General features: G+C 61.7%; 1 protein-coding gene across 4 annotated transcripts in view; it reads left to right on the top strand.

The window, feature by feature from the left end:
* Positions 1–19,081, top strand: part of FLNA (filamin A) — a 29,452-nt gene extending 10,371 nt beyond the window's left edge. Inside the window, exons 2-47 of one of the 4 annotated variants that reach the window (XM_032265270.1) lie at positions 413–682; positions 787–884; positions 970–1,117; positions 1,699–1,817; positions 1,911–1,988; positions 2,080–2,242; positions 2,327–2,527; positions 3,066–3,203; positions 3,293–3,416; positions 3,556–3,692; positions 3,794–3,987; positions 4,189–4,302; positions 4,396–4,539; positions 5,504–5,627; positions 5,710–5,870; positions 5,956–6,046; positions 6,139–6,308; positions 6,498–6,615; positions 6,725–6,987; positions 7,256–7,853; positions 7,944–8,117; positions 8,203–8,365; positions 8,442–8,602; positions 8,694–8,864; positions 9,253–9,376; positions 9,463–9,619; positions 10,132–10,321; positions 10,481–10,504; positions 12,616–12,863; positions 12,973–13,068; positions 13,201–13,303; positions 13,393–13,533; positions 13,641–13,769; positions 13,939–14,112; positions 14,208–14,369; positions 14,462–14,665; positions 14,742–14,894; positions 14,989–15,111; positions 15,217–15,483; positions 15,640–15,777; positions 15,944–16,059; positions 16,608–16,740; positions 17,462–17,638; positions 17,770–17,988; positions 18,072–18,275; positions 18,616–19,081. In XM_032265270.1, the coding sequence (XP_032121161.1) occupies positions 413–682; positions 787–884; positions 970–1,117; positions 1,699–1,817; positions 1,911–1,988; positions 2,080–2,242; positions 2,327–2,527; positions 3,066–3,203; positions 3,293–3,416; positions 3,556–3,692; positions 3,794–3,987; positions 4,189–4,302; positions 4,396–4,539; positions 5,504–5,627; positions 5,710–5,870; positions 5,956–6,046; positions 6,139–6,308; positions 6,498–6,615; positions 6,725–6,987; positions 7,256–7,853; positions 7,944–8,117; positions 8,203–8,365; positions 8,442–8,602; positions 8,694–8,864; positions 9,253–9,376; positions 9,463–9,619; positions 10,132–10,321; positions 10,481–10,504; positions 12,616–12,863; positions 12,973–13,068; positions 13,201–13,303; positions 13,393–13,533; positions 13,641–13,769; positions 13,939–14,112; positions 14,208–14,369; positions 14,462–14,665; positions 14,742–14,894; positions 14,989–15,111; positions 15,217–15,483; positions 15,640–15,777; positions 15,944–16,059; positions 16,608–16,740; positions 17,462–17,638; positions 17,770–17,988; positions 18,072–18,275; positions 18,616–18,803 (7,592 nt within the window). In that variant the 3' untranslated portion in view covers positions 18,804–19,081. Of the gene's footprint in view, positions 1–412; positions 683–786; positions 885–969; positions 1,118–1,698; positions 1,818–1,910; positions 1,989–2,079; positions 2,243–2,326; positions 2,528–2,749; positions 2,811–3,065; positions 3,204–3,292; positions 3,417–3,555; positions 3,693–3,793; positions 3,988–4,188; positions 4,303–4,395; positions 4,540–5,503; positions 5,628–5,709; positions 5,871–5,955; positions 6,047–6,138; positions 6,309–6,497; positions 6,616–6,724; positions 6,988–7,255; positions 7,854–7,943; positions 8,118–8,202; positions 8,366–8,441; positions 8,603–8,693; positions 8,865–9,252; positions 9,377–9,462; positions 9,620–10,131; positions 10,322–10,480; positions 10,505–12,615; positions 12,864–12,972; positions 13,069–13,200; positions 13,304–13,392; positions 13,534–13,640; positions 13,770–13,938; positions 14,113–14,207; positions 14,370–14,461; positions 14,666–14,741; positions 14,895–14,988; positions 15,112–15,216; positions 15,484–15,639; positions 15,778–15,943; positions 16,060–16,607; positions 16,741–17,461; positions 17,639–17,769; positions 17,989–18,071; positions 18,276–18,615 lie in introns of those variants that run through there. The other 3 variants (XM_032265268.1, XM_032265269.1, XM_032265271.1) reach the window with 3 other exon arrangements.
* The last annotated feature ends 346 nt before the right edge of the window (positions 19,082–19,427 follow it).

Below are 19,427 nucleotides of genomic sequence, written 5' to 3'. Positions count from 1 at the left end.
TTCCTCAGCCCCAGCTCCGCTCCAGATCATGGGCCCTCGCTTCTGGGCCAGCTGGAGCCAGCCTCCTCCTGGTTCTCCATAGGCCCCTGAGGTGGGTGGTGTACTGCTGCTCTGGCAGCTGCAGAACAAACTCATCCAGCTGTTCTCCAGAGCTGCCCATCTGCAGGCTGGGTCTGCCTTCTGCCCTTCCTCTGGGCTGGGGGCTTCTGGCAGTAATCACGCCCTGCTATCATCATGTGTCTGTGGGTATCTCCCCTCACCCCAAAGTCTTCTTCACCTCTGAACACCCCCCGGTCCCTGGCAAGAGAGGGCCTGATCCGCATCCTACCACTGGCCAAGAGGGGGCGTCTCCCTCCTCCTTACCCCCCACCCCTACCCCGAGCTGCTAGACCGTGACCCCACAGCCTGTGAGCGGCCCCTCTTCTCCTCACAGACAGCAAGGCCATCGTGGATGGGAACCTGAAGCTGATCCTGGGCCTCATCTGGACTCTGATTCTGCACTATTCCATCTCTATGCCCATGTGGGATGAGGAGGAGGATGAGGAGGCCAAGAAGCAGACCCCCAAGCAGAGGCTCCTGGGCTGGATCCAGAACAAGCTGCCACAGCTGCCCATCACCAACTTCAGCCGCGACTGGCAGAGCGGCCGGGCCCTGGGTGCCCTGGTCGACAGCTGTGCACCAGGTAAGGAGGCGCAGAGGCAGGGGAGACTGGGCTGGGGTCACCCATAGGTGGCCCTTGAGGGGGTTTTGTGGCCTCCCAGACTCACAGTCTTCCTTGTGCCGCAGGCCTGTGTCCTGACTGGGACTCCTGGGATGCCAGCAAGCCCGTGAACAATGCGCGGGAGGCTATGCAGCAGGCCGATGACTGGCTGGGCATCCCTCAGGTATACTGCCCAGCCCCGCCTGTAGCTGTAGGGGACCAGTCGGTAGCGGGGAGAGACTTGAAGGACTGTTTTCTGCCCCTGACAGGTGATCACCCCCGAGGAGATTGTGGACCCCAATGTGGACGAACACTCTGTCATGACCTACCTGTCCCAGTTCCCCAAGGCCAAGCTGAAGCCAGGGGCTCCCTTGCGGCCCAAGTTGAACCCGAAGAAAGCCCGTGCCTATGGGCCAGGTGAGTGAGTCCAGCGTCCTATCTATACATGGAGGTCCCGAGAAGTCTTGGGTTACATGGCAGTTAGGTGATCAAGCCACCCGAGAGCCAGACAAGAGTAGGTTGGGACTAAAAACACTCCACTGAGTAGGCAGGAGAATACTAGAGATTCCTTCAGTCAGAGAAGCTTGCCGCTTGTGGTCCTGGGGTCCTGGGGGAGGTGGCACCCAGCAGGCTTTATGATAAATGGAGCTGAACCAGGTCTCGGTAACAGGGACCTGAAACCCACTCAAGGCTTATACAGGACCAAGGGCCCAGTGCGGTGAGAATGAATGTTCCAGAAAACAGGCACAGGCCTGTCCCAGCAGCAAGAGCACAGCTGGGTCCCGAGGCCAGGCCCTGTGCCGTGGCTTACACTGAATGAACTTGCCCAGTTTGGAATGTGCCCGACTTGGGGGCCAGCAGGCAGGGGCATTGAGCCTGCAGAGGACTGGGGGCTGGCACGGCACTGGTCCTCTACCCGTCTGCCTTCGCATCCGGGTGGAGGGGTGAGGCTGTGACCCTAACAGCTGGCCTGTGGCTGGCTTGCCCTCCCCTGCCAGGCATTGAGCCCACAGGCATCATGGTGAAGAAGCGGGCTGAGTTCACCGTGGAAACCAGAAGTGCCGGCCAGGGAGAGGTGCTGGTGTATGTGGAGGACCCAGCAGGACACCAGGAGGAGGTAGGGCCACCTGCTGGCAGCCAAGGGCCCAGCAGTGCTCCCTTTCGGTGGGGCTGTTCTTAGCAAAGGCTCATGGGCTCCTTCCTACCGCAGGCAAAAGTGACCGCCAATAATGACAAAAACCGCACCTTCTCCGTCTGGTATGTCCCCGAGGTGACGGGGACTCATAAGGTGAGCCCTTGGCTAGTGGGGAGGCTTGTGACCTCAGGCAGTGGCTAGAGGCCCCCAGCCCCACCCTCACGGGCCACCCTTCTGGAGACAGGTCACTGTACTCTTTGCTGGCCAGCACATTGCCAAGAGCCCCTTTGAGGTGTCTGTGGATAAGTCACAGGGTGACGCCAGCAAAGTGACCGCCCAAGGCCCAGGCCTGGAACCCAGTGGCAACATTGCTAACAAGACCACCTACTTCGAGATCTTCACGGCAGGTGAGGGGAGGCTGCCGAGGCCTGGTTGGATCTGTGGGGAGAGCCGCACTGGGGCCTGGGAGCTGAGCGGGTGCCTCGTGGCAGGCGCTGGCACGGGCGAGGTCGAGGTTGTAATCCAGGACCCCACGGGACAGAAGAGCACCGTGGAGCCTCAGCTGGAGGCCCGGGGTGACAGCACCTACCGCTGTAGCTACCAGCCCACCATGGAGGGCGTCCACATGGTGCACGTCACATTCGCCGGTGTGCCCATCCCTCGCAGCCCCTACACTGTCAATGTTGGCCAAGGTAGGCCTGGCCCTGGACACCCTCTGCTGTGGCACTGCAGCCTGGGCCTCCCACGGAGGGGGAGCCCCCTGGGCCAGTCTTGCTGCAGCCCACCCCGGGACCCCGTCTTTGAGCTTCACTGTCTGGGCACCTGCTGTCTTTCCTCCCCTGCTGGGGCCCTTCCTCCTCTCCTCTCGGCTCCTCGCCCCTCCATCTCTCTCTCCACGCTTTCACCTTCGGAAGAGCTCGCTCCAGCTGTCTAGAAACCTACCTGCTGCTCTCTGCTCTGCCCACAGGGTCAACGGTACTTGGATCTGTCTTCTTCTTGGAGGGGAGGGCTGGGGCCTCTGGGCTGGTGTGGGGCAGGTGGGAGGAGGCCTGCCATGTCCTGGCCCAAGCCACAGTTCCTGGGGTCACAGTCCTTTCCAGTTCTTTCTTGCATGTCCCTCTCCAGCCAAGCTCTGAGGGACCTCCAATCCTGACAGCCTGGCCCTGTGGGAGGCCGGGGAGGGGGTGCCCAGCCCAGCTGCCAGTGCTCAGCTGGCCCCTCTGCGTACAGCCTGTAACCCGAGTGCCTGCCGGGCGGTCGGCCGGGGCCTTCAGCCCAAGGGTGTGCGAGTGAAGGAGACGGCTGACTTCAAGGTGTACACAAAGGGCGCTGGCAGTGGGGAGCTGAAGGTCACTGTGAAGGGCCCCAGTAAGTTGGCCTGGAGCTAGGCCAGGGTGGGTGGCGGCAGCCCCCAGGGTCACTGCTGGGCAGGCCTGAGGTCCTCCTTGTCTTGGCAGAGGGAGAGGAGCGTGTGAAGCAGAAGGACCTGGGGGATGGCGTGTATGGCTTCGAGTATTACCCCACAGTCCCTGGGACCTACATCGTCACCATCACGTGGGGCGGTCAGAACATCGGGCGCAGGTAAGAACCCCAGGCGTCCCTCTCCCAGCCCTGTGCACTCTGCCTCTTCCTCTGCCTCCCCACCTGATGAGGAGCCCAGGCGGGCTCTCCAGCAGCGTGGTGATCCTCGGTGTTCCCTGTGTGGCTCTCCCATTCGCAGTCCCTGTGAGGTGAAGGTGGGCACGGAGTGTGGCAATCAGAAGGTGCGGGCCTGGGGCCCTGGGCTGGAGGGCGGCGTTGTTGGCAAGTCAGCAGATTTTGTGGTGGAGGCTATCGGGGACGACGTGGGCACCCTGGGTAAGTTGGAGACTGCAGCGTGGGCACATGGGCACAGATGGTGGCGAGGACAGCCCACCCTGAGGCTCCAGGGCACTGAGGGGACTGGTGGCTGTTGTCAGGCTTCTCGGTGGAAGGTCCATCTCAGGCCAAGATCGAATGTGACGACAAGGGTGACGGCTCCTGTGACGTGCGCTACTGGCCGCAGGAGGCTGGCGAGTACGCTGTTCACGTGCTGTGCAACAGCGAGGACATCCGCCTCAGCCCCTTCATGGCTGACATCCGCGACGCACCCCAGGACTTCCACCCAGACAGGGTAAAGGGCAGCCAGTGATGGCCTCAGTCTCAGCCTGCTGCTTCTGCTTGGGGGGCCCAGTGAGGGTGGCACAAGCCCCTTCCAATCAGCCAGGCGGGGGGGCCTGGGTACAGGCCCTGGGCTGGTATCCCCAGCAGTGCTCCTGGCACTGAGTCTCTGGCCACCTTGCCTGGGTTGTAGCTCTGGCGGGTCTCCCACTAGGTGAAGGCACGTGGGCCGGGATTGGAGAAGACAGGTGTGGCTGTCAACAAGCCGGCAGAGTTCACAGTGGATGCTAAGCATGGTGGCAAGGCCCCGCTCCGGGTCCAAGTCCAGGTACAGCGCCTGCGGGTGTTGGGGGCAGGGCAGGCATAGGTACCCAGGCCTGGACACTGACCAGCAGGCCGCCTGCTCCTACCCACCTGGCAGGACAATGAAGGGTGCCCTGTGGAGGCGTTGGTCAAGGACAACGGCAACGGCACTTACAGCTGCTCCTACGTGCCCAGGAAGCCGGTGAAGCACACAGCCATGGTGTCCTGGGGCGGCGTCAGTATCCCCAACAGCCCCTTCAGGGTGAGCCAGCCTCCACGGGCCTTTAGGCCATCTCGGTAGCATTCACATAGCACACGATTCGTCCATTTCAGGTGCACAAGTAAGTGATTGTAGCATATTCACAGGGCTGTGCGCCCATCACCACCGAAGTTTAGGACTTTTACATCATCCCAGAAAGAAACTCCATGCCATCCTGACTCCCCTCTCCCATCAGCCCCTGGTGACCACTACCTGGCTTTCCACTGTGGCTTTGCCTCTGTTACATACGTTCTGGAGACAGACTCATGGGCCATATGACCTTTTGTGTCTGGCTTCTTTCGCTCACCACAACGTTTTCAGGGTTTTCCTTCTTTTTGTGAGATGTAGTCTCACTCTGTCACCGAGGCTGGCGTGCAATGGCGCCATCTCAGCTTACTGCAACCTCCGCCTCCCAGGTTGAAGCAATTCTCCTGCCTCAGCCTCCCAAGTAGCTGGGATTACAGGCCCACACCACCACACCCAGCTAATTTTGTATTTTTAGTAGAGACGGGGGTTTCACCACGTTGATCAGGCTGGTCTCGAGCTCTCGACTTCCCAACCTCAGGTGATGCGCCTGTCTCGGCCTCCCAGAGTGCTGGGATTCCAGGTGTGAGGCAACGTGCCTGGCTGCTTCACTCCTTTTTCTGGCTGCATAGTACTCCATTGTGTGGCCAGACCACATTCCGTTTGTCCATTCACTTGCTAGCAGACATTGAGGATAAGCTTGGCTTTGGTGATCGTGAACAGCGGGTCCAGGTGTTTGCGTGGACATTTGCTTGCATTTCTCTTGGGTAGTTACGTCGGAGTGAACCAGAGCATCACATAGTCTCTCTGTGGTCAACTAAGGAACTGCTAGACTCTTCCCAAGGCAGCTGGACCATTATGTGTACCTGCCAGCGTGGCTGAGGGAGCCTCTGTCTCTCCTCTAGGCTGGTCATGCCCTTGCCCTTGCCCCTGTGCCCTGCAGGTCAGTGTGGGAGCTGGCAGCCACCCCAACAAGGTCAAGGTGTATGGCCCAGGAGTTGCCAAGTCAGGGCTCAAGGCCCATGAGCCCACCTACTTCACTGTGGACTGCACAGAGGCCGGCCAGGGTGAGGCCTAGCTGTGGGTGGGAAGGCAGGTGGGTGGGGTGTCCCTGCGAGGTCTCAGCCTCCGCTCCTGTCCCCGTTGCAGGGGATGTCAGCATCGGCATCAAGTGCGCCCCTGGAGTGGTAGGCCCCGCTGAGGCTGACATCGACTTCGACATCATTCGCAATGATAACGACACCTTCACAGTCAAGTACACACCGCGGGGGGCTGGCAGCTACACCATTATGGTCCTCTTTGCTGACCAGGTGGGTGCTGCGCTTCTGGCCCCTAAGATGTCATTGCAGATGATGTCTGCCCTCCTCTAAGACCTTCTCCTCCCACCACCTACAGGCCACGCCCACCAGCCCCATCCGGGTCAAGGTGGAGTCCTCTCATGACGCCAGCAAGGTGAAGGCTGAGGGCCCTGGCCTCAGTCGCACTGGTAAGGACAGGTGCTCCGTGGCAGGTTGTGGCGCACTGAGGGTAGGAGGGACAGGGCAGGGTGCCCCTACACTGTCAGTGTGTGTTCCTCAGGTGTCGAGCTTGGGAAGCCCACCCACTTCACAGTCAACGCCAAAGCCGCTGGCAAAGGCAAGCTGGATGTCCAATTCTCGGGGATCACCAAGGGGGATGCAGTGCGAGACGTGGACATCATCGACCACCATGACAACACCTACACGGTCAAGTACACACCTGTGCAGCAGGTAGCCACGCCCTCCATTGCAGTCACCCAGTCCCCAGCCTCCTCACACAGTGGTCTCGGGGACAGCTCTGAGGGACTCCTGCCCACTCTCATTCCTTACCTGGGAAAGGGCTGGCATGGAAGACCAGGAGGGGTTTGGGGAGCAATTCTGGTGAGTCTAAACACCCCTTCCCTTCTGCTCCCTTCCCAGGGTCCAGTAGGTGTCAATGTCACCTATGGAGGGGATCCCATCCCCAAGAGCCCTTTTTCAGTGTCAGTATCCCCAAGCCTGGACCTCACCAAGATCAAGGTGTCTGGCCTGGGAGAGAGTAAGTAGTTGGGGCCCTTGTCACTTCAGGACCCCCAGCCCAAGTCTCGTCCCACAGACTGGCTGAGCAGGGTATCATGGCTCTCCCCTTTCTGTCATTGTTTCTACAGAGGTGGATGTTGGCAAAGACCAGGAGTTTGCAGTCAAATCCAAGGGTGCTGGTGGTCAAGGCAAAGTGGCATCCAAGATAGTGGGCCCCTCGGGGGCGACGGTGCCCTGCAAGGTGGAGCCAGGTCTGGGGGCTGACAACAGTGTGGTGCGCTTTGTGCCCCGTGAGGAGGGGCCCTACGAGGTGGAGGTGACCTATGACGGCGTGCCTGTGCCTGGCAGCCCCTTTTCTCTGGAAGCTGTGGCCCCTACCAAGCCCAGCAAGGTAATTTGGGTATGGGAGGCCCTATGGGTAGACCCCATTGTGCTCTCTGAGGGCCCAGAGGGCACCCCGTCTTCTCCAGACCTGCCCTCATCCTCCTTTTTGTCCTTATGACTGATGGATGGCCCATCCGGCAGGCAGCCTGGGCCCACCCGTGTCCCTGTGTGGTGGGGGCAGGAAGCCAGGGCAAGGGGAGGCCGACAGAGTGTCAGGCAGGAGGCCTGACATCGGGCGTAGCATGGCCTTGACTCCTGTTGCCTTCTTCCCCCAGGTGAAGGCATTTGGGCCGGGGCTGCAGGGGGGCAGTGCAGGCTCCCCCGCCCGCTTCACCATTGACACCAAGGGCGCCGGCACAGGTGGCCTGGGCCTGACGGTGGAGGGCCCCTGCGAGGCACAGCTCGAGTGCCTGGACAACGGGGATGGCACATGCTCTGTGTCCTATGTGCCCACTGAGCCCGGTGACTACAACATCAACATCCTCTTTGCTGACACCCACATCCCTGGCTCCCCGTTCAAGGCCCACGTGGTTCCCTGCTTTGACGCATCCAAGGTCAAGTGCTCAGGCCCTGGGCTGGAGCGCGCCACCGCTGGGGAGGTGGGCCAATTCCAAGTGGACTGCTCCAGCGCGGGCAGCGCAGAGCTGACCATCGAGATCTGCTCAGAGGCGGGGCTGCCGGCTGAGGTGTATATCCAGGACCACGGCGACGGCACGCACACCATCACATACATTCCCCTCTGCCCCGGGGCCTACACTGTCACCATCAAGTATGGCGGCCAGCCTGTGCCTAACTTCCCCAGCAAGCTGCAGGTGGAGCCTGCAGTGGACACATCCGGCGTCCAGTGCTACGGGCCTGGGATTGAGGGCCAGGGTGAGTGGCCCTGCTGTGGGGTATGTGGCAGTGAGGGCACAGGGACCAGAACCCTAGAGTCCCAAGCCTCCTCCCTGTGTCCCTTTGCAGGCGTCTTCCGAGAGGCCACCACTGAGTTCAGTGTGGACGCCCGGGCCCTCACACAGACTGGAGGGCCACATGTCAAGGCCCGTGTGGCCAACCCCTCAGGCAACCTGACAGAGACCTACGTGCAGGACCATGGAGACGGCACCTACAAAGTGGAGTACACCCCTTATGAGGAGGGTGCGTGCTGGGGCTCCTGCAGGCCGGCAGGCGGGGGTGGGTAGCACAGCACGGGCTCCTCCTGACCCGGCCTGCACTCCTCCAGGACTGCACTCCGTGGACGTGACCTACGATGGCAGCCCCGTGCCCAGCAGCCCCTTCCAGGTGCCCGTGACTGAGGGCTGCGACCCCTCCCGGGTACGTGTCCACGGGCCGGGCATCCAAAGCGGCACCACCAACAAGCCCAACAAGTTCACTGTGGAGACCAGGTGAGGGGGCCCCGGGTGCCCGTGCGGCCGCTGGGCCTGGGAACCCCGGGAATGAGCGGCTGTCTCTTTGGACCAGGGGAGCTGGCACAGGAGGCCTGGGCCTTGCTGTAGAGGGCCCCTCTGAGGCCAAGATGTCCTGCATGGACAACAAGGATGGCAGCTGCTCAGTCGAGTACATCCCCTATGAGCCTGGCACCTACAGCCTCAACGTCACCTATGGTGGCCATCAAGTGCCAGGTGAGGAGGTGGCGGCCAGCGCAGGGCTAGGACTATCTGCTCGTCCCCACCCTGTCTCATATAGCCACCATCCCTTTGCCCCACCCCTCAGGCAGTCCTTTCAAGGTCCCTGTGCACGATGTGACGGATGCATCCAAGGTCAAGTGCTCTGGGCCTGGCCTGAGTCCTGGCATGGTTCGTGCCAACCTCCCTCAGTCCTTCCAGGTGGACACAAGCAAGGCTGGTGTGGCCCCGCTGCAGGTCAAAGTGCAAGGGCCCAAAGGTGAGTGTTTGCAAGCCTGGGCTGGGAGCCGGGAGGGCAGCGTCCTCTGAGGGCCGGGGAAGGAGACTGCAGGCACAGTGTGCAGAGGTGCTGCTAGTGTGCAGGTGTTTTTGGAAGAGCCTCAGGTGACAGTGCAGCCAGGAGGGGGACTGGAAGGAGGTAGAACAGATAGGACTTTGTCACTGAGCAGATGTGGCAGGGAGGCACGCAGGCAAGGGTCCCAGATGGGCGTCTTTTGTGCCAGAGAGGGTCTGGGCCATTTCCAGGGTTGGGCGGATGAGTGCAAAGCAAGGTCTAGGCCTGGGGCTGAGTCCTGGCCATCGCTAGGTGGGGTAGGAGTGGAGGCCCAGGAGATGAGCTGAGGCTCTGTCCCTGGGACTGGGGCCAGGCCTGGTGGAGCCAGTGGATGTGGTGGACAATGCTGATGGCACCCAGACCGTCAATTACGTGCCCAGCCGAGAAGGGCCCTACAGCATCTCAGTACTGTATGGAGATGAAGAGGTACCCCGGAGGTAAGAGGCAGGGCCTGCTGCCTGAGGGGAGGTCCAGGCCGGATGCCTAGGGCCTATCTAACTGGTCACGACACCCATGCCCACAGCCCCTTCAAGGTCAAGGTGCTGCCTACTCATGATGCCAGCAAGGTGAAGGCCAGTGGGCCTGGGCTCAACACTACTGGGGTGCCCGCCAGCCTGCCCGTGGAGTTCACCATCGATGCAAAGGATGCTGGGGAGGGCCTCCTGGCTGTCCAGATCACGGTGAGCCCCAGGCACAGGCAGGGGAGGCCAGGGGTCTGGGCCTGGGTGGCTGGAGTGTGGGCTGCGGGTGGCACAGGCTGGCGTCTGGTCTCCCTGGGGCGCTGCCTTTGGCTTGCTAAGGTTGTGACCAACTTAGGATGGTGGCGATCGGCATGGGCTCCCCCAGACACGCACGTGCTCACTGTTGACTTTGAACACATTACTGAAGCCTTCTGTGTCTCAGTTTCCCTACCTGTAACATTCTCATGGGGCAGGGAGAAGCCTGAGATCACCTGGGTGCACTCCTCCTAGTGCTGGACAGGCCCTGGGGCTGAGGCTCCCTGGCCGTGCCTGTTGTCATGTGTTAGTCTCCCTTCTGGACTCTGCCTGTAGGGAAATAAAGGGCAAAGCCAGGTGCCAGCAGCCCTTTTGGGCCATAGAAGTTGGAAGGCCTGAGGCCCAGAGGCTGTCCCTGTAGCAGCGGCGCTGGCCACTCCGGGAGGCCAACTGTCTCCCCTGCCTCTGCTACACAGGACCCCGAGGGCAAGCCAAAGAAGACACACATCCAAGACAACCATGACGGCACGTACACAGTGGCTTATGTGCCAGACGTGACGGGTCGCTACACCATCCTCATCAAGTACGGCGGTGATGAGATCCCCTTCTCCCCATACCGCGTTCGTGCCGTGCCCACTGGGGACGCCAGCAAGTGCACAGTCACAGGTGAGCCAGCCTGCCGTTGGCCGCCGCTGTGCTCGGCACGGGGCTTGGGTCATGCCTGTGTGCAAGGGCTCGCTGCTTGGGGCGGCGTGTGGGAGTGGGGGCCGCCCCCTTGAGTGACTCACCTGACCTTTCTCCTTGCTCTCTGCCCTCTCACCTCAGTGTCAATCGGAGGTCACGGGCTAGGTAAGCTGCTTGCTGGGGCCACTCCCAATGCCCTCCTGTCCAGAGGGGCAGCTTCCTTTCCTCTTGGGGCCAATTCCCAGTACAGTTCCAGCTGCAGCTCTAGGCAGGGACAGAGTGGGGGTGGGGGGTTGCAGAAGATGAGGCCGTGGGCTGGAGGGCGAGGGCCCAGGGAGGCTTCCGGAGCTGAGCATGATCGCTCCAGCCCTCCCCTCTCTGGGCCTCTATTTCCCCATCTGAGAACTCGGGTTGCAGCTGAGAGCTTTGGGGTGAGGTGCATCCTGAGAGGCACCCCACTGGGGACTTTGGGGTCTCCGGATCTTGGCACCCAGGGAAGCACAAGGGCTCCTGCTTGGGCTTAGGGAACAAGGGGTCTCCCCGACTCAATGGGAGCCCCAGCCCTGGCCAGATCCACAGACTCCCATCCCCACCTTCCAGGGGCCTCTGCGTCCCGGGCTGGGGGAGGTGCATGAGCGGGTGGGGCTGGCTGGCACCAGTGTCAACTGCTTGGGCGGCCAGCATGGCAGGGCCCGGCCCAGCCTCAGAGCCCCAAAGTGCATTCTGTGGCCCTTCTCCCTCCTTCCCCCTCCCTGACCCCCCAGCAGTGACGTTATTCAGACATTCAACAGGGACACACAGGGATGCTGATAAGAGTCTGCAGGCCTGGCACTTGGGCAAGGTGGCCAAGGAGAGGTTTAGAGGGTGGCGAGAGTTTTGTGGCAGGAGTGAGATGGCTTTATAGAGCAGGCCGTGGGGTCTGAGGTGACAGGCGTGTGTGTGCAGGGCGGGGGAGGCTGGGGGTTGCTGATGGCAGGGCCTTGAGGGCCAGGGGGTAGGAGCAAGACTCAGTAGCCTCAGTTTCCCTGGCTATTGTGTGCAGAAGGGAGACAGGGAGCCCAGCGAGGGGCTGAAGTTGCTCTCAGGCAAGGCAGAGGGCTGGCTTGGTGCCCATGGGGCTTCAGTGAGCCCCAGATTAGGAGGCATAGTTTGAGGATGGAATGGCTGAGACCTGTGGCTGGGCTGGGGGCTGGGCCGGGAAAGCAGTGAGAGTCGGGTACCCATGAGGTTGGGGCCCAAGGCACTAGCTAGATGGCATGGGGTGGGCATGAGTGAAGCCTCCCAGTGCAGCGTGGGCAGCAGGCAGCCAGGTCTGGAGCTCGGGAGAGGTGCCTGGCCGCAGCAGGCCAGCATGGAGCCTAGTGCAACAGGAGCCGTTGGCTGACAGTGGGACTTGGTGGCAGGGACCCTCAAACTTGGCCCTAAAGTGGGTTTCGTGCTCCTGGCTGCTTCCCTGGCAGGAGGCCAGGCTGCGGGGTCATCTCACTGCCAGGCCTCATAGGCTTCACAGCCCCCACGCCTCCACGGCGGAGCCCCAGATCATAACGTCACTGTCCCTCCCCTTTCCTTGGGCACTCTGGGGCCCTGGAGCCTGCTCAGCTGCTGTGCCCTTGCAACCCAGCAGTGGTGCCTGTAGCTTGGGCCTCCTGTCCTCTATCTCCCTGGGTGCTACCCCCGCTCTGCCAAGCCTGCTGCGCTGCTCGGGTGCTAACCCCGCTGCCTCCCGCTTCCCCGCTCCCACTCCTGCCTGCACCACGAGCCTTCTCAGTTGTCAGTAAACTCCGGTTTCACCTTCAGGCCTGGGGGGGTGGGGAGGCAACTGTCACGTCCCCCCACGCTGCAGCAGGACTCTGCCTCACCGCGTCCACACACAGCAATGGGGGCTGGGCTAGGCCACAGGGGCGCAGGCAGCTGTGTGCCCAGCCAGATGCTGGCGTTCAGCAGTGTGGGCTGTGGTACTGGGTGAGGCTGAGTAGGCAAGAGAGTGGCTGGGTGAGGCTGCAGTGGGCCCTTCCTTTTCCTCCCAGGCACCTGGGTGCCGCCGTCGGGCCTCTCCTACGTGGGCGCTTGAGGTGGTCAGGGGAACCCTTCCTGCCTTCTGAGAAACCACTTGCCATCCCAGCTTGGAGGGGCGGGGCGGGGCGGGACAGGAGGCCTGGTGGCCTGGCTATGCTTGGTGGCAGTGAGAGGCCTGTGTGGGCGGCAGGCGGATGGGAGCAACCTGAGCCCCAGCTCATACTCTGGCCCCCCTTCGGGGTCCCACCCTGCCCCACCAGGTGCTGGCATCGGCCCCACCATCCAGATTGGGGAAGAGACGGTGATCACTGTGGACACGAAGGCAGCAGGCAAAGGCAAAGTCACCTGCACCGTGTGCACGCCTGATGGCTCAGAGGTAGATGTGGACGTGGTGGAAAATGAGGACGGCACTTTCGACATCTTCTACACGGCCCCCCAGCCGGGCAAATACGTCATCTGCGTGCGCTTTGGTGGCGAGCACGTGCCCAACAGCCCCTTCCAAGTGACGGTGAGGAGGGGTGGGGTTAGATCAGCAGGAGCATCCAGCAGGTCCTGGCCTATCCCCTTGGGGCCTCTCTGTGACAACAGATTCTTTAGCTCTGTGCTTTGCCCTGCAGGCTCTGGCTGGGGACCAGCCCTCGGTGCAGCCCCCACTGCGGTCTCAGCAGCTGGCCCCACAGTACACCTACGCCCAGGGCGGCCAGCAGACTTGGGTACGGCCTGGCCAGCTAGGGACACTGGGGCTGGCCAGCTGGGTGTTCTGTGAGGTCCTATCATACCAGGTGTGAGGAGGGGCCCCAGATACTCCCACTGCCCCTCACCCAAACCCTGTGTCTCCACTGCAGGCCCCAGAGAGGCCCCTGGTGGGTGTCAACGGGCTGGATGTGACCAGCCTGAGGCCATTTGACCTTGTCATCCCTTTCACCATCAAGAAGGGTGAGATCACAGGTGAGTGGGGACTGGGAAGAAGCCCTGGGAGCCAAGGAGGCCAGGGTATGCCGACAATCTGCCCTGACCTCAGCCGTGCTGCCCCACAGGGGAGGTGCGGATGCCCTCAGGCAAGGTGGCACAGCCCGCCATCACTGACAACAAAGACGGCACTGTGACCGTGCGGTACGCACCCAGCGAGGCCGGCCTACATGAGATGGACATCCGTTATGACAACATGCACATCCCAGGTGGGCCTGCCCTGCCTCCGCCCACTGCTCTGTCACCACCTCACAGAGAGATGGGGCTGGGGGACACACAAGGCTGCCATTCCACAAGGCCCCTCTTCCTGCCTCAGGAAGCCCCTTGCAGTTCTACGTGGATTATGTCAACTGTGGCCATGTCACTGCCTATGGGCCTGGCCTCACCCACGGAGTAGTGAACAAGCCCGCCACCTTCACTGTCAACACCAAGGACGCAGGAGAGGGTGAGCAGCAGCTCTGTGCCTGGGATGCCCTCACCAGGTTAAGGGCTGGACTTGGGAGACACTCCCAAATGGGGCTCCCCGCCCTGCTGCCCTGGCCTCTACCTGGCTGTTGGGGAACAACTGGTGTGTCCCCAGCATAGTTCCCACGCTTACCCACGGCTCTCCCCAGGGGGCCTGTCTCTGGCCATTGAGGGCCCATCCAAAGCAGAGATCAGCTGCACCGACAACCAGGATGGGACGTGCAGCGTCTCCTACCTGCCCGTGCTGCCGGGTGACTACAGTATCCTTGTCAAGTACAATGAACAGCACATCCCAGGCAGCCCCTTCACTGCCCGGGTCACAGGTGGGTGGCACTGGGAGCAGTGACAAATAGGTGGCAGGGTGGGCATGGTCTCCCGTGGCTGGACACACAGTGATGGCTGCCCTGTTCCATGCCAGGTGACGACTCCATGCGGATGTCCCACCTAAAGGTGGGCTCTGCTGCCGACATCCCCATCAACATCTCAGAAACTGACCTCAGCCTGCTGACGGCCACCGTGGTCCCGCCCTCAGGACGGGAGGAGCCCTGTTTGCTGAAGCGACTGCGTAATGGCCACGTTGGTAAGTGGCCAAGGGGGTCCAGGGGTTTCAGAAAGGAGGCAGTCTGTGGGGACCCACGTCTTCCCCAACTGACAGCCGTTCCCTGTGCCCAGGGATTTCATTCGTGCCCAAGGAGACAGGGGAGCACCTGGTGCACGTGAAGAAAAATGGCCAACACGTGGCCAGCAGCCCCATCCCGGTGGTGATCAGCCAGTCGGAAATCGGGGATGCCAGCCGCGTTCGGGTCTCTGGCCAGGGCCTCCATGAAGGCCACACCTTTGAGCCTGCGGAGTTTATCATTGATACCCGAGATGCAGGTAGGCAGTCGCTGCCCGCCAGCTGGGGTGGGAACACTGTACATGGCACCCAAGCTCAGGGGTCTCCATCCTCCAGGCTATGGTGGGCTCAGCCTGTCCATTGAGGGCCCAAGCAAGGTGGACATCAACACAGAGGACCTGGAGGACGGGACGTGCAGGGTCACCTACTGCCCCACAGAGCCTGGCAACTACATCATCAATATCAAGTTTGCCGACCAGCACGTGCCCGGTGAGTGCAGCAGTGCCTTGGCAGTGCCCCTCACCACACCAGGCCCAGAGACAGTGTGTGACTGGAGGGCATGGGCCGTGCTTTTTTCCTACAGGCAGCCCCTTCTCTGTGAAGGTGACAGGCGAGGGCCGGGTGAAAGAGAGCATCACACGCAGGCGTCGGGCTCCTTCAGTGGCCAACGTTGGCAGTCATTGTGACCTCAGCCTGAAGATCCCTGGTAGGGGCTGTGGGGAGCCTGGGGAGGGGTCCTGGGGCTCAGGCAGCCCCAAGAGGAGGGATGGAGCCCAGGGCTGCTGCTCACCAGCCTGTCACCACCCTGCAGAAATCAGCATCCAGGATATGACAGCCCAGGTGACCAGCCCATCAGGCAAGAGCCATGAGGCCGAGATCGTGGAAGGGGAGAACCACACCTACTGTATCCGCTTTGTTCCTGCCGAGATGGGCACACACACAGTCAGCGTCAAGTACAAGGGCCAGCACGTGCCTGGGAGCCCCTTCCAATTCACTGTGGGACCCCTAGGGGAAGGGGGAGCCCACAAGGTCCGAGCTGGGGGCCCTGGCCTGGAGAGGGCTGAAGCTGGAGTGCCAGGTAGGCCTGCTCACCCCCGAGCGTTTGCTCTCCTGCATTGACAGGGATGGGGTTGGGGGTGGAAGAAGGAGCTGGCAGGCATGCCTACCTTGGCTATGCCTGCAGGGGGCCAAGGCTGGTGGAGCAGCCTTCAGTGAGGATGCACTTCTCCCACAGCCGAATTCAGTATCTGGACCCGGGAAGCTGGCGCCGGAGGCCTGGCCATTGCCGTCGAGGGCCCCAGCAAGGCTGAGATCTCTTTCGAGGACCGCAAGGATGGCTCCTGCGGCGTGGCTTATGTGGTCCAGGAGCCAGGTACTGGGAACCGGCTGGAGGAGGTGGGGTTGGAGGAGGTTGTTCCTGGTGGTGGGCATTGGACCCAGGGGTTGTACAGATAGCCCTGCCTGGCCTCCAGCCTTCACCTGGAGGTCCCAGGGCCGCCCAGGCTGCTGAGCTGGTCTTATGCTCTTTCCCTGCCCAGGTGACTACGAAGTCTCAGTCAAGTTCAATGAGGAGCACATCCCCGACAGCCCCTTCGTGGTGCCTGTGGCCTCTCCATCTGGCGATGCCCGCCGCCTCACTGTTTCTAGCCTTCAGGTGAGGCACCGAGAGAAACCGCCCACCTGGGGCTCCTGGGCCCGGACAGACCAGAGCCACCACAGAGCAGGCCTAGGCCCTATGTCGAGTGACCCCCCGGCCCAGCTCTGGGTTCCAGGCCTCTGCTCTGGCCGGGTACAGCCCACACTTGGGGTCGGCAGGAAATATCCTGCCCACCACGTGGAGTTTTTCTCGTGTCTCAGGTCTAAAGGCTTTGAACAGAAGCCTGTGCCCCTTGAGCACCAGGGCTGTGGTTTAAAGAGGGACAGCCTTCCAAGGCTGGGTGCTGCCTGCTGGGTGCTGCCCACAGGGTGGGGCTGCCCTCCCTTCCTGCCACCTGGGTGTGTGTGATGGCAGAGCGTGGGGGTGGGGGCACGGACTTGTGCCTGTGGCTTGCTGCCTCTTGCAAATGAGTGGCTCTCCCTCTTTAAACCAAGTTGGACGCCACATGGGTAAGTGCGACCTTGGGCCTCTCGCTCCTGGGGCCCTTCCTTCCTCCCTTGCCCTGGCCCAAGCACCCCATCTAACCATGTCTGCTGTGCTTCCAGGAGTCAGGGCTAAAGGTCAACCAGCCAGCCTCTTTTGCAGTCAGCCTGAATGGGGCCAAGGGGGTGATCGATGCCAAGGTGCACAGCCCCTCAGGAGCCCTGGAGGAGTGCTATGTCACAGAAATTGACCAAGGTGAGCCCCTGTCCCTGCCCGGCCACCCTGCCTTGCTGGCTGGAAGCAGGCTGAGTACAAAAGGAACGTACAGCTTCTGTAAGCAGCCAAGACGGGGCCCCAACTCCTGGGCTCCCTCTGCCAGGCCACCCTTTCCCAATTGGTGACCCAAGCCCTTGGGGATGTGGCTTGTCAGCCATGGCCATTAGGAAGGCCTCCTGCCTGCAGTACTCTCTCCACAGGGAGAGACCCAGAGTCCAGCCTCAGTGCTGCCCGGCCCTTTAGCCACAACCATGGGACTTGCGGACAGGCCCGTGGCAACCTCGGGGGTAGGAGGAGCCCGGGGCTTTGTTTCACAGCCTAGTCCTGCCCTTCCCAGCTGCGTGACCTGAAGCAAGTTCCTACCTGTCTCTGAGCCCGTTAACACACAGGGGATATGGTGTTCACTGTAACCTTTCTTAGAAGGCAGCGAGGCCTGGGTGTGGCTTGTATAAGGTTTCTGTCCCAGTGATCCCTGACAGCGGGTAACTTGAGTGTCTAAAGCTTCAGGCCTCAGGAAGTCTGCTGCAGGGTGCAGGTGCCCAGCATGGCACCAGAAGAAACAGTGGGCCCCACTGAGCTGCTGGGCTCACTGATGGGCTGGCAAAACGGGAAGGATGCGGGTTGAGGCTGTTCCTCACAGATACCATTTGCTGGTTTGATGAGGGGCCCCAGGCCCACAGCATGGCTCTCTGCTCCTCAGATAAGTATGCTGTGCGCTTTATCCCTCGGGAGAATGGCATTTACCTGATTGACGTCAAGTTCAACGGCACCCACATCCCTGGAAGCCCCTTCAAGATCCGAGTTGGGGAGCCTGGGCATGGAGGGGACCCGGGCTTGGTGTCTGCCTACGGAGCAGGCCTGGAAGGTGGTGTCACAGGTGAGTCTGTGGACCCTGCCTCCAAGCTCTGGGCGATAACAGGAGGCATCTAGAGGTGACAAGCCTGTGCTGGGTGGCCAGGGACAGGGAGGCAGGCCAGTCTGGCTCTGCCTGACCTCCTGCACTCCCAGGGAGCCCAGCTGAGTTCATCGTGAACACGAGCAATGCGGGAGCTGGTGCCCTTTCGGTGACCATTGACGGCCCCTCCAAGGTGAAGATGGATTGCCAGGAGTGCCCTGAGGGCTACCGTGTCACCTATACCCCCATGGCACCTGGCAGCTACCTCATCTCCATCAAGTATGGCGGCCCCTACCACATTGGGGGCAGCCCCTTCAAGGCCAAAGTCACAGGTGAGCCTGGGGCCAAGCTGTTAGCACCTGCCCAATGCCTGGCACTGCAGCCACCTCTTAGCCCCAACCACTCTGTCCTGCAGGCCCCCGTCTCGTCAGTAACCACAGCCTCCACGAGACATCATCAGTGTTTGTAGACTCCCTGACCAAGGCGACTTGCGCCCCCCAGCATGGGGCCCCAGGTCCTGGGCCTGCTGATGCCAGCAAGGTGGTGGCCAAGGGCTTGGGGCTGAGCAAGGCCTACGCAGGCCAGAAAAGCAGCTTCACGGTGGACTGCAGCAAAGCAGGTGGGTAACCTGGGCCCTCAGCGCAGCCTCCCAGCAACACGAGGCCAGAAATCACAGGATAGCATCTAGGGGAGCAGGGACCATCTTTGGGGCGTGGCTGTCACTGCTAGAGCCACCTGCTGGACTCCTCAAACAAAGGCCCAGGAGGAACTGGAATCTGCTAAGCCAGCCTGGGTGGGGGAGGTGCTGGCAGCTCTTTAGGAAGAGAGAACTGTCACCCCAGAACTGGCTAGAGACAGGAGAGGAGAGGAGGGAGGACAGCAGCGGGAGGAGGGGTTGGTGCAGTCCCAGCAGAAAGAAGGGGGCTGGGACCTGTGACTGAGGGCCCCTCTTGCCTCAGGCAACAACATGCTCCTGGTGGGGGTTCATGGCCCGAGGACCCCCTGTGAGGAGATCCTGGTGAAGCACGTGGGCAGCCGGCTCTACAGCGTCTCCTACCTGCTCAAGGACAAGGGGGAGTACACGCTGGTGGTCAAGTGGGGTGACGAGCACATCCCAGGCAGCCCCTACCGCGTTGTGGTGCCCTGAGCCTGGGGCCCATGCCATCCGGCAGCCCCCGAGCCTGTCTCACTACCCAAGCAGCCCTGCCCTCCTCCCCTCTGCCCCAGCCCCTGGTCTACTCTGGTCGCCTGCCCATCACTGAAGCCACCCCTGCCCTGCACCATGCTGCGCTCACCTGCCTCCCCCAGCCAGCCGCTGACCTCTCGGCTTTCACTTGGGCAGAGGGGTGAGGAATGGGGGTCCTGTGCACAACCACCCACTAATTCTCGTCTCCAGCCAAGAGGAATAAAGTTTTGCTTCTATTCTCCTGTGGGTGGCTGTAGCTTTGTGTGTGTGAGTGGGGGGGAACCAGTCAAGGCTAAGCTGACAGGGGTACCAATGGGCAGATCAAAGCGTGGGCCAAGCACAGGTCACCTCCCTCCAGGAGGCCCGCTCCTGCTGCTGTATGGCCTAGGGGCTCCTGCTTCACCCTACCCTGACTCCAGAAGGCTCCATCTATACTTGCTTCCTCTCTGCCTCCCTGGGTTCACGCCAATGCGAGGAGAGGGACATGTGGCAACCTGGAATGGAGCCCAGGCTGTAAGGAGGCAAAGAGCTGGGTGGGAGAGTCCATTACTGGGTAGGGTAGTGTCAAGGAAGGCTCCCTGGTAG

Source organism: Sapajus apella, unplaced genomic scaffold (assembly GCF_009761245.1).
Source record: "Sapajus apella isolate SASKATOON/1434 unplaced genomic scaffold, GSC_monkey_1.0 scaffold149, whole genome shotgun sequence".
In the NCBI taxonomy this organism is placed as follows: Eukaryota; Metazoa; Chordata; class Mammalia; order Primates; family Cebidae; genus Sapajus; species Sapajus apella.
Note: the sequence above shows the minus strand (reverse complement) of the source record. Positions and strands in the feature narration are given on the sequence as shown.